At 39.2% G+C, this 12,912-nt stretch overlaps 1 protein-coding gene across 8 annotated transcripts in view; it reads left to right on the top strand.

Moving 5' to 3' along the window:
• Positions 1-12,912, top strand: part of PRKAG2 (protein kinase AMP-activated non-catalytic subunit gamma 2) — a 215,363-nt gene that overhangs the window by 192,222 nt on the left and 10,229 nt on the right. For all 8 annotated transcript variants that reach the window (XM_038128909.1, XM_038128911.1, XM_038128910.1 and 5 more), the window contains 5 exons: positions 6,492-6,573; positions 8,068-8,126; positions 9,572-9,617; positions 10,296-10,350; positions 12,213-12,339. In XM_038128909.1, the coding sequence (XP_037984837.1) occupies positions 6,492-6,573; positions 8,068-8,126; positions 9,572-9,617; positions 10,296-10,350; positions 12,213-12,339 (369 nt within the window). The remainder of the gene's footprint in view (positions 1-6,491; positions 6,574-8,067; positions 8,127-9,571; positions 9,618-10,295; positions 10,351-12,212; positions 12,340-12,912) is intronic.

Here is a 12,912-nt window from a genome sequence, read left to right as displayed (position 1 = left end):
GGGCATGTGGTGTAGGGAGGAATTCTGCATGTGGACGTGGCACCTGCTCCCAGGGGAGAAATCTAGAATATGTGCATTGTTTTAACTTGAAGATAAGACCCTACCTGTTACTTCTGGGGTTTGGCTTGGCCCTTAAGGGTATTAAACCATCACATCCTATATTTTACTCAGCTATGCTGATAAGAAATGCATGATCTACCCAGGAGTGCTCCCTTTCCATCACCTGCAAAAGTTAAATGAATTTTGATCTGGTTTCATACAAGCTTTCAAAAATTCAACCTAAGCTAGAGGACCTGATTGTGAATGTTTATTGGTTGGGGGTTTTCAGATGTTGAAGCAAGTGTAGCTGCCCAGTTAATAACAGGTTTGTCCAATGTTTCTCCAATCTCCTTGGTAAGGTAAAGGAGGAAATTCTACTTGATATGGGCCAAGAGTGCTTGTCCCTTGCCCTAGACAAAAGTCTTTATTGTCCTTAAGTAGTCTCCTTGTTTGACAGCATAGTCTTTTGAGGAGGAAGTGCTTTTAACAAATTCATAGACCAAAGAAAAAAATAATTGGAAAATTAGTTTGAATGCAGCAGTCACAATGCTGGGATGGTTGGTTGTGTTCTTCATACTGATTTAGTCTCCCCAGACAAATCAGTTTGTGAAAACAATGAATTATATAAATGCATCAGAAGAGAGATTTTAAACTTTTCAAAATACCTCCTTTACAGGACTGTAGTTCTCTATGACTTGAAAAGATGTCTGGATTTGGCATCACAACTTTATTTGAAGGGGGAAAAAAAGGAATTGTGAGTTAAATATGCTTCCCAATGTGAATCGCTTCAAAGTGATAGTGCATGATGGACTTGGAGAATATTTGTTTAGCTTGTACTGCTTTTGTATTGTCAGGATGGTAATTGTGGAATCTGGGGATGAATGCAGGAGCTTTCCAACTTAGCTCATAGGAAGAAGTCCTTTGAAGGTCATGCAAGGAAGAGGAAGGCTGTCCAAAGAGCTCTGTGGCAAAGTTGTATTTTCAATTTAGTAATACGTTCATAACGTGTTCCCAAAGAATACTTCATGGGCTTTGTTCAGGTGGCAGCCTTGTGCAGAGGAAGCACTGCCTGAAATCCTGGTGATGTGAGGGAGTAGCAGGGGAGATGTGTTACACACCTGTCTTATGGAGCAAGACCATCAGCTTTACCTGCAGAAGGTTTTTTTTTTCTTTTTCCTCTCTTGGAGACCTGCTAAGATTTGGGCAGCCAGAGAACTTGCCATGCTACTTAAAGAAACACAGTCCTGTTTATGTTTGGCTAGAAACTGTTGCCTCATTCAGGAGCCTTGGCTCATAAACACACTTGAACCAAGGGAATAAAGTGTGGGTTGCCCAGGTTTTATGCTGTACAAAGGTTGCAGCAGAGCCCTGATGGTTTTCCTGTTTAAACAGAGACCTGTGTGTCTCCCTGCTTGGTAAGAACTATTGAAATGAGAGTGTTTGGCCTCTTAAGAAGGAATTCTCAGAGTAACTTTTTCTTCCATCTTCGTGTTCTTAACAGTGAGAACAAAGTCCGTGTCTGGTGACTTTGCCACATTTGCTCATGTTGTGGAGATAGAGATAATGCTGTTTCCCTTTGAAATTATAAAACTTCTCCCCCTTTGCAAGGAGAAGCCATTGAGAAGCCCTTCCATGCTTTGGTACTTAAAACATGTTGAGTGTATTGGTGTGGAAATCCAACCTTCTCCTTTAGTTCTTCAGCTAGTCTTACCAAGTTTGCTAAGACTGGATGTCTTCCTCTTGTAAATGCCTTTGAACTATATGTCAAACTTTGCACTTTGTTATGCTAGGAAGGGTGGTTGTTTCTCAGGGACTGCTTGAAAGATTTGGGTTTGATACTGTGGTCTGCATGTGTATTTTTGAAGGCATTTGTCCTCTCTAGTTTTGTACTCCTTAAAAATAGTTGAGAATAAAAATAAGCTGGGAATTTGTCAACTTACCTAGAGTGAAAATGATGAATGTTCTACATCACCTTAGAGCATCCATCCATCAGGAATCAGAGATGATAAAAATGTCAGGGATCTGCTGGGTCTGGTACTGCTTTTATGAGAGCTCTGTGCCTAAGATTGTAAGAAGGAGCTTCTTCCTTTCTGTTGTGATCTGATAAAATAGACATTTCCTGGGGTTACATTAGGGGTTTTTCAGGCAAGTGGCTGATGCTGGCTTATCCAGTGGAGCAGAGAAACATTTATCATCCTGCCTTTTGATAGCAGCCACACCACAGAAGTTCTGGCAGGTCTTCCAATGCTGTCCTTGCTACTGGACAATGATTTGCATCATCCTCTTGCTTGGTACTGGCATATCTGAAGGTGTTCCATAGCTTTGTTTCTTACTTCTGCCACCTTTGAGCCTTTTCAGTGAATTTTGTCACAATGCAGTGGTGCTGAGTTGTTTTTCAGCTCAGTAGGATTCTCTGCTCAGCTTTGACCCTTTAGCACCAGGAACTGTGACAGCTCTTTTCTCACAACCCTTTGTCAAGGACAGGAATCTTTTTGCAAGGCAAATGAAGTCAGATATTTCAACAGCAGCAGTCACCCTTCTTGCCTTATGGGGCAGTCCTGGAAGACAAGTCTGAAGCCACTGGTTACTTATGGACATAGTTACAGTTTCCATAACACAGTGTTAGGTAAAACAAAGGTGAGTGTTGTACAAACACTGAATTTTTGGAAGTGAGTTCATCCCCAGTTTTCCTTTCAGGTGGTTCCCTCATTCACAAATGTTTACTGGGGAGAGCATTTCTGCAAGGGCTTGTAAAATCCCTCGTATCTGGTAAGAAGGAGTGTCCCTTTCAGTGTTTCCCAGCAGTGAGGAAAAACTTATTCTGCAGTCTGGTGAAATCTTCTACCACTGTTCCTGGTTTCACTGCCCAGTAATCCAGCTATTTTAGGAGCTCACTAACTGTAAGGGACGAGGTTTTCCAAACATCCTACCTGGAAAACAGGACTTTTATGTCTGGGTCTCTTGCTTTCTTGCTAATGACTGTTGTATCGGAAGAGGCTTTGTCCTATTTCAGACTTGCAGTGGAAATGCTTGAATGGTGTGCAGAAGAAAGGCTGTGTCTAACCTAAATGAGTCTGTTCTTTTATTCAGCATATTCACAGTGTAATGAGTTCCTGTAGTAAGAAAAGCTTGTTCCTCTTGTGCTCAGTGCAGTGGAATAGCAGCTATTGTTGAGGTGATCTCTGATATATCTAGGATTTAATTGCAGTTTCTTCTGCTGAAATGTGACTCTTCTACTTAAAGGGCAGAGTCTTGGAGAAGACAGTCACACAAAGTAGGATTGCTCTTCTCATTGTAAATGTCTAGACATCTTAGTGGGGGGGAGATGGCATCTGTGGGATACAGCTTAATCCCCGTGGAAGGCTGGTGAGTCTGCCCCAGCTGACTGTGAAGTCAGGGTGAATATGCAAGGTCAGGGTAAATGTCAGAAAAACCACTAAATTTGGGTGGACAAATCCCATTTCTAGTGGCTCATTGTGTATGTTAGGACATGGTTAATGAGAACAAAAGTGCTTTGTTTAAAGAGTGTTTGTACATGGTGGTGAACAGCAGCAATCTATGGGCTCTGGCTGCTGAACAATGGGTTTGTGAAGGTCAGGCCAGTCCAGCACTGTGGGGTTGAGAATTAACGACGCTGTTGGAGGTCTGAAGATGGGACATGGTGGGGATCTTCAAAGGCTGCTAACTATATATCATCAGAAAGCAAGGTCCTTGTGGGTATTTTCTGCATGAACATCACTGAAACATCTAAAAGTGCTGGACAGAAGCCCAGCTCCACACCCCTGTGCTTGGCCACCAAGCAGTACTTTGGGCAACTGAAATTGGTCAACCACAGAAACTGCAGGGAAGTGTGAGTGGATGAGTATCTGTTTGCACTAGCAAGCAGTTTTAGCAAATAAGAATTAAGATGGTTTTTGCTTTGTAATTATTTTACTTAAATAAGAGACAAATATTCACATTAAGAACTTGATGGCATTATTGCTTTACTTGAAAGTAAAGTAACACTTTCTACAATACAGCTGAAAGCAACAATAGCAGTGTCACTTGAGCTGTGGTTGAGGAGGACAGCCCAGGGGGATGAGTTTAAGTATTTCTTTACTAAATTTTGGTGATTTATTACATCAATTGTTTAATATTCTAATGCTTAAGCTAAAATCCTTGTCTTTTATGAAGGATTTAATTCTGAACTGTCTTAGTAGCTGTATCTGTTCAGCAGATTTTATCTGTTCAGATTTTCCAAAACGTGTCTTTTAGAGCTAGACAAGATGGCCCCTAACTGAAGATTCTTGTGATTCTTGGAGGCAAATAACTTGCAAATAAATCAAACAGCAGGATCAGGGCAAGAACTTATCCTTTGAAGAATCCTTTCTTTTCCCTCTGGATTGTCTACAAGCTCAGCATCTTGAGTAGTATATCTCTGGAACTCTCTCTCTCTCTTGAAGTGTCCTTTCTGACCCTAAAATAATGCCTCAGCCTTGCTGTCTCACCCATCTGAGCATGGTGCTAGCTGGTGTTCTTTGCTGTTACTGTGTCTGGGAAAGAAGTAGTAGCAGGAATTTGGAGACTGCCTGAAGTGCTGTAGTTGGCTTTCCACACGTTTTCTGCCAGGGGCATGCTTCTCTTCCAGGTTATCAATTACAGGGTTTGTAAACTTGCTGGAGGAGTTGTGTTGCATGATTGCTATCTGGGAGAAAGCTATTTCCCCCTGGCCTCAGCAGCTTAGCTGTTCCTTTCTGACTCTGATCCAACCTTGACCATCTTTTTCTCTTGTGAAAGACTGGGGACACGAGCTAACAGTGACTGTGACCTTGTGTGATGCCTCTTGTTGGGGAAAGATACCAAAGCTGAGGCCTCAGGGTTTCAGGCTGTGTGAGGTCCTTTCCCCTTTGTTTAATGAAGAATGGTTAGAACTTATTTTGCCCCAAGCTGGAGCAGACTCACATCTGTCTCGTGTCTGCTCCCCAAATAGCTCCCTGCTTTTGCTGCATTAACTCAAAGTGTGATGTTGTTGTGTGGGAACACTTCACGTATCTTGCCAGGAGGGTTTCTTTGTGGTTTCAGTCTTCCTCATGAGTTAGGATGCTCCTGTGGTGGATTTGGTAATGTTTATTTAGGCTGACTCCTCTTTGTTTCAGCAAGGTGACTGAAAACCACTGGCACCTTTCTGTTTAACCATTTTCTAGATGAATCCTGTGGATTTAGTCTTACTTGTGGCCCTGGGGTTTTGTTGTTGTTTTTCCCCACGTGGCTTCTGCAGTTTCAGTGCAGTTAAAGGATGATGGCTGATGGTTATTCCTGTCCATTGGTGAGTGATATGGGATCTCCAGAGTCAGGAGGCAGCTTTGACATCTGCCATCTGCTGATGTCTGGAGGGTGGATTTGCTTCTCATGGTCAGGGAGGAAGCAGTCAGGCTGCATAGATGTAGCAAGAAACACAGATCACTGCCTACATTCTTCCTTGCCACTTCTTTATTGGCTGCTGATTCCACTGACTGTGAAACCCTTTTATTCCTGTTAATCTGTTGTGGAGAGGATCCCCATGGCACATAATTTAAAGTAGACCTTTCAGATACTGCTGTGAAATCATGATCTGTTCAGATTGCAGTCATCCAGCAATTGCAATTCTGTATTATTTGGACCAAGGACGAATTTCATGGATACAGAAATAAAGATTGGTTGTGTCCTGGTTTTGTGCCAGGTCAAGACCTGGGCAAGAACCCTCACTTCTGTATTGTGTTTTCCATAGGAAGACTATTTAGAGGTGTGGGAAGGACAGGAAGGATGTCATACCCCACCACATCACCAGATCAGGATTTTGGGGTGCATCAGTGCCTGAGTCCTTCATTTTCAGAGAACCAGAGTTCAGAAAGTGTTTCTTCCCAGAATGACACCATGACCTTGTAACCTCTGACTCTGGGGAGGATTCATTCATTAAAAAATTGAAGAACTTGGTTGATTTCTTTAGCAGCAAAACAGATACATAATTCTTTTAACTTTCAGTCATATTTACAATAGTCAAACTTTTTTTTTTTAATTTTTATAAATCCTGTGTCTAAAAGCTGTAGGGGACATGGAACTGCTGTTGTTTTGATCTCATATTTTTAATAACTTGTTATAGTAAACCTTGACTAGAACATAGCATAGTCTTCAAGTGTTAAATTTAAGGCCCTCTCTAGTTTATGGATATATCAGAAGCTTTCATTTAGAATATTTACAAAATAAAAGAAAAACAGATCTGGTTTTGCTAAGCTTTTTCTAGCTTTTTAACCATTTTAAAAGCTAAAGGCTGAAGGTTTTTGTTTGGCATTGTGATTTCTGTTCTGTTTTGAATGCCAGCTACCTGTGATACTGCTTTTGGGTTTTTTCCTGGTGAAAGGGGAAACCTGATGGTGTCTGGTATGCTAAATCAAGGCAAAAATTTGAAATTTATTTTGGTTTGGTTTTTTTTTCAGGTAAAGAAAGCCTTTTTTGCCTTGGTGGCAAACGGTGTGAGAGCAGCTCCACTGTGGGAGAGTAAAAAACAGAGTTTTGTAGGTAAGTAGTTCTGACATTTTTCAGGATTACTTGAATTTCCAAGGTGCTTTATTGTTCCAGGAGGTGGTCTGAGCCTGGCCATCACATAACATCCTAGAGAGATACTGGCAAAGAGAGTTTCTTTTCCCTCCTTTGGAGGAGTGAAATGGTGCCAGCTTTCACAGCATTTCTGTGCCTTAAGAATCATAATGCTTCTTTTAGGTCCCAACCTTCTGAAATTCAGTCTAATATTTGCACTTCACTGTGTATTTAAAAATAAAGGCAATGGTCACAGAAAGGAAAATTAGAAAACAGGAATTATAAAGCGAATAATTTAATATTCCAGTATCCTGATATAAGTGCAGCATGAGGGTGTCTCTGCCTGTGCTCAGTGAGGTGCAGTGAGGATCTTTAAAACCAGAACTGAAGCTACAGACATGTCCCATGTTGGGAGAAAAACATTAGATCTGTCTACTGCTTTTTAAAAATCGTGTCATTAATTACCACAGCAATAATCTTCCAAAACTAGATCTTCAGTTAGAAAATGGGGTCACAGTGGCAGTGACAAACAGAATTATATGTATTTCCTGTGACCTGGAACGTTGAGGATTCCTGGAAATGAAAGGTAGATACTTAAAAAAGCTTCTGTTAAAACACTGTAAATCCAAGTGGGGAGGAGCAGTCTTGCAATACACCATAGGAGTGCTGTAGTTTTTTATTTTCATTTTATTTTATTTCATGTTCTGTCTGTAACTAAGCTCTACTGATTTAAAGGTGACCTCCAGATTAATTTTTCCCTTCCCCATTTCTTAGTTTCTTCAGTTTAGATGTAAGAGTAGTAAACAGTGGAGCAATTGCATCTTCTCAAATCTAGAACTTGAAAGCCCAAAAAAGATTAATATTTTCAGGTAACTAAACTAATCATCAATATTATATTACGTAGCTTGGTGTTGGTGCTCAAAATATATATATATACACAATGGATGTGCTATTTTTTTCTTTTGAAAAGTCACATTTCCATACAGGCATTGAAGATTACCATGGAAATGGTTGAATGAAGTTCTGTAATAAGTAGTAGTCAAGAAAAATGTATTAAACTGTTCCTTCATTTGAGTCTAGGAATCTGCCTGACTTGGCAAGTACATAATGAGAATCTGTCTTATTCAAAAAGAAAATGAAAGGCAAGAATAATTCTCCGACTTGGAAAGATATTCTAAACCCCCTCTTTTCCTTCCATGCTTTTGGGGCTGGATGTGGTCTGAATTCAAGGGGCTTTTTGAGTCAGATTGAAAGTGAGGAGAAGCACATGGGTTAGAATATTGAATATTATTTCAGATGCATTTTTATTCTATGGTATTGAAATCCTGCTGTTAAATAGTCCAATACCAGTAGTATTTTGCATGGATTTGACATTTATCATATTCTATATTGTGAATATAAATTGAGAAAATAGCTGAAAGTTCTAAATGTTAAGTATATATCTAAAGACCTTTTTTTATCTATCACTTGTTACAGGAATGTTAACAATTACAGATTTCATTAACATACTGCATAGATACTATAAGTCTCCTATGGTAAGTATGATTTTAAGCTATAATTTGATCATTTGCCATACAGTACAGAGACTGATAGATCAGACTGAAAGGCTTATGATGATTGTCATTATTATTTAGGTCATTGCATGGTAACTTACAGAGGCTTGGATGCTGTAAAAAAATACTGTTCTTGGAGTGATGGTATAGAATAAACAAGTTAAACTAGTTAAAATATGCAAATATTTTAGTTACATGGCTGAATTGCACAATCAGTTGGAGATCTGTTGACTTCAATTAACTGTAATTTGAAATTCCCATTGGCAGTCAGTTGATGAAATTCTCTAGCTTGCATGTTCATACAAACATTTACATCCCTTTCTTGCTCCTGTCAAATCACAATTCCCCCCCTACCAATTAAAACATATGTCCTGTGTTTTACTAGCTCAAAAATCAAGAACAGTTGGATGGAGCAGACATCTGATGTATTTGCCTTCTCAAAGCTCATGTTGCTTTTTAAAATTGATAGTGGAGTTCTCATCAGATGCCAGTAGTGTGGGGCACTGTCCTTTCTTCATGTTAAAGAATTCTTTTTTGCTCCCTGGGGATTGACAAAAGGAGTGGGGAGAGGAGCAAATGAAAAGTGCTTGCACACTGGTAACTTCTTTAAAGTTGTTTCTGTGTTGTAATGACCCTCTGCATCAACGTTACTGATTTTTCCATGAGACTTTGCCTGATGAGTTCTCACTCTTTTACATTGTCTAAGGTCCTGTTCATGGCTTCTGCTTAAACTGGCAGCAGTAAATAGGAGAAGCTGAGGAGGGGCAATATCTGACTAAAGTGACTGATGAAGTCTTCTGTAAGAAAAATAAATGAATGAATGTGCCATCAGGGAATGCTCTAGTTTCAATAGATGAAATTATGCAGAAAATAGAATTCTTAAAGTATTTTAATCACTCTTCCTGAAAGCATCAGGACATACAGTATGAAGCAGATTGCTACTCATGTGCTAGACTATGTCCACCACTCAGTGATGAGGAACATCCAGGTAGTTCCTCCCTAAAAGAGGTGCTTTTGCTTGTTAGTGATCAGGTAACTTTATTCTGTGGGCATTAAGAACTCAGGTGATCAGGGTAAGCTTTTTACTGGTGTGGGTGTGTGAGGAATCCCCTGAGGGTTTATCCTGGATGGTTGTTTGAAGGTGGTACAAATGACTTGAGGTGATGTCTCTGAGTCCAGAAAATACCTGGGCTGCAAACCTAGGCCAGTAAAAGGCTTTCCTCTCCCTGAAATGATAAATCCAGAATTGTATTCTGCATTAGGGGCAAGATTGCCCCCTTTCTCCTTGTTACAAGAAATGTTGTGTTGGACTGTTTTTGCTCTGTTAGATTTTCATCAGTGAAATAAAATTATTCAGATGTTTACAATGTTAATGGTGGATTTAAAATGAAATTACTTCAAGTTGAATTTCCATCTACTCATTGTAGGTTCAGATTTATGAATTGGAGGAGCACAAGATAGAAACCTGGAGGGGTAAGAATATTTACTACTTGGTTGATAATTTTCTAGGTTCTGATGTTTTTCAGTATAGTGGATTTTGAATTCATCATAGACTTCTCTCCACATATTTTTTTAATGAAAGCAGAAATAGTAAAAGCTTCTCTTTTGGCTCCATTCCTTATTTTTCTATCTGAAACAGCTATGGACTGGTGATCTGGGCTGTGTAACACTTTGCCCCTCGTTCATGGCTCTTTAAGAAAGGAAAGAAGCCAGTGGAGTGAGGCATATGTGGAGTGGGAATGAACAGAGCTGTGCCCCAGTGAGCTGCACACTGCAGCCAGAAATTCATGCAAAATTCTGGGTGTGAGCAGAGGAGCTGAATGCAGGGAGGCAGCTCCATGTAAAAAGCAGTGTGTGTCCCATGGGATGGTACATGGAGGTATCTGTGTGCAGCACACACTCACAGAACCAGGAGTAAAGGATTATTTGTTGTAATTGCAGTGACCTCTGCTGGTCTCAAGCTTAGTCCTGCTTTTAAATTTTATGTCTTTTTAATGTCAATATAGAGCACTGTGCATAAATGGTAGAATAACTAACTGTAAATTGCTGTCTGCCACTTAATTTTGTATGAATGAATTCATGAAATGCTTTCATAAAAAAGCTGATGTTTTCGTTTGAAGTGGTAACAGTCTATTAATTTTCTAACCACAGAGCTTTATTTACAAGAGACTTTTAAACCTTTAGTGAACATCTCCCCAGATGCAAGGTAGGATTTCACTGTTCACTCTGCTTAACTTGAAATACACTAACGCTGTCTCAACTCTGAATTTAAGGCCTCTTTATATGTAAGAAGAAACAATTAGTATTGTAAACTACAGTACAATAAAGAAGGACTGTCTTTTAATATAATCAAGAAGGGGTGAGAGTTTTTTTTATTGTGAGTGAAGACTTCTTTGATTATCCTAAGGGAATTTTAAATTGAACTTCTGTGGTTTATCAGCATAACTGTTCTGGTAAATGAACTAGATGTGGGTCAAAATTAAAATGCAAAACAGGCAATAGGATGACCCTTCGAGCTAGCCTGCAGGTCATCTTTATTTCATGAAAATCAAAACATTTAGAGCCCTTCAGCTGTCTTGTTCTCAGCAGTCACAGAAATTGGAAACTTAGTCATTTTCAAGGCAAGTAACTTTCCTTAACTAAAGGAAAGACAATAACTCTGTGGTTTGTTCTGCTCTACTGTAAGGCTCTGTTTCTTAAAATATAAATTACTGTCCTTTTCTTCTTGATGAAAGTTGAAAGAAATAGTTTTTAAACTGTCATTATGCTTTATTTACTAAATAATTTGAAAGGGAGATTTAGTTGATCTCTTAAATCTTGAGAGCTGCTGAATTGCTGAACTGGAGGGTGAAGTTCTGGTTCTTGTTTAGGTTTGTGGACCAGGATTGTTTGTGCTCTGGTGAAGGGAGCTCCAGTGATTACATTGAAGTATTGATCTGCAGTACTTCAGTGGAATTGCCATTGAGTCATGAATAAGTCATTCAGTCCAGTCATGAGGGATGCATTTTGAATGGGGGCAGGTTGCAAATAATATTGTTAAGACAGCAAAATAGCCCCAATTGTTTTCAATCCGAGTGCAGCACGAGAGGCTTTGCCTTAAAGAAGATGCTGTAAAACTTTTATAAAAGCTTACAGCAAGTCAGCTGCAGACCTGGTGCAGAGATGGGCTTGGGTTGTGGGGCAGTCAGACTGCAGCACTTGGGGGCTGTTAAACCCTCACTGCAGGACTGGGGTCTGCAGCAGCGGGGGAGTCTCGGCTCTGTGTGCATTCACTGGGGCTGTTTCATCCCTGTGATGGACTCAGAACACACAGCTTGTGTATGGGAAGAAGCCTGCTTCAGCAAGTAGGTGTTTATCAAAGTTTTACCAGCTTTTTTTACTTGCTAATTTATTGCAGTTGTTGGTCAGCTGCTTTATCGTGGTCTTAATACACCCAGGGAAAAAATAAAAGTGTCACTTGCAAGAAGAGCAGACTTGCACAGGTTGGAGTGTTGCTAAATCTTAGTCTGCAGTGCATGAGAATGTTTCAGATCTCCTAAGGATAATTTTTTGACAATCCCCAGTGATAATTCAGTGAAATTATTAGGTAATTGTTTGGGGTTATTCACTTATATGCATGTAGCCATAAAAATGCCCTTTGTAGAAAATGTTACCGAAATTTGGGATTGGGATTCATTAAGTGCAGGAACTCCATTTTTCACAGTTTGTCTCTTAACAGAAAGACCCATTCTGAGCACAGGGATGCTGCAAGCACAGCACGTGTTGGAAAAACAATCTACACTTGTGAAGAAATTTTTTTTCTATATTATACCACAAAATGAACTTTCCATCGCATTTTCTTAATGGATTTAGATTTCCACAAGCATATCGTTGTTTATGTGTTGCAAAGCAAAAAGCTGCAAAAGTTAATTTGAAATCCCTCAACTTCTGTTCTTCATAGCATTAAAGATAATGCAAATAATTACCACACAGACTTCATCTGATTTATAAATGTGTGCATATATATCACTTGGCTTTACTTGTTGTTAGCTAGAATTCATTAAAAAAATAAAATGTTTTTCTCCTCAGCCTTTTTGATGCTGTATATTCGTTGATCAAAAACAAAATCCACAGATTGCCAGTTATAGATCCAGTCAGTGGAAATGCACTTTATATACTTACCCATAAAAGAATCCTCAAGTTCCTCCAGCTTTTTGTAAGTATTTAAAGCTATGCTGTGCTTAACTGATTTTTTCCCCACAGTAGAGATCTGATATAATTAAGTAATTAAAATCTTAATGCAGAAATTTCATAATGAATTTCCAAATTCATTGTGTCTTTGTGTATCTTTGTTTGGTAACAGGGAAATGAAAGCTTGATATAAGGCCTATATTTTACCTTTACTTTGTTTTACTCCTTTAAAGACACCTAAACACCAAGGACTTGTCTGTTGGTGTAATTTGCTGTTGTTTTTGGAACATCTCCTCAGGTTCAGCAGTTTGTTTACCTGAAAAGAAAATGAATTGTCTCTTGGAGATGAGATTGTCATTACTCTGTAGTAATGTTAGTTACAGCAATGAACAGGAGGCCAAACAAAGCAACAAGAGTTCAGAATAAATATTCAGATTAATGTTCTCTATCTTCTCTCTGCACTTTTAGTGGGAACGACATAGCTTAGGATCTACAGCTTTTAGTGATGTGTTACTACAAAAAAAAAAAAAAGGAGAAAAGTCCTAGTTCTATTGTCTTTATTTAGAGCTTTGAACAGAGTTATTTCATTTCTTAATTT

This window comes from Motacilla alba, chromosome 2, assembly GCF_015832195.1.
Source record: "Motacilla alba alba isolate MOTALB_02 chromosome 2, Motacilla_alba_V1.0_pri, whole genome shotgun sequence".
Classification (NCBI taxonomy): Eukaryota; Metazoa; Chordata; class Aves; order Passeriformes; family Motacillidae; genus Motacilla; species Motacilla alba.
This window is presented reverse-complemented; position numbering and strand designations above follow the sequence as displayed.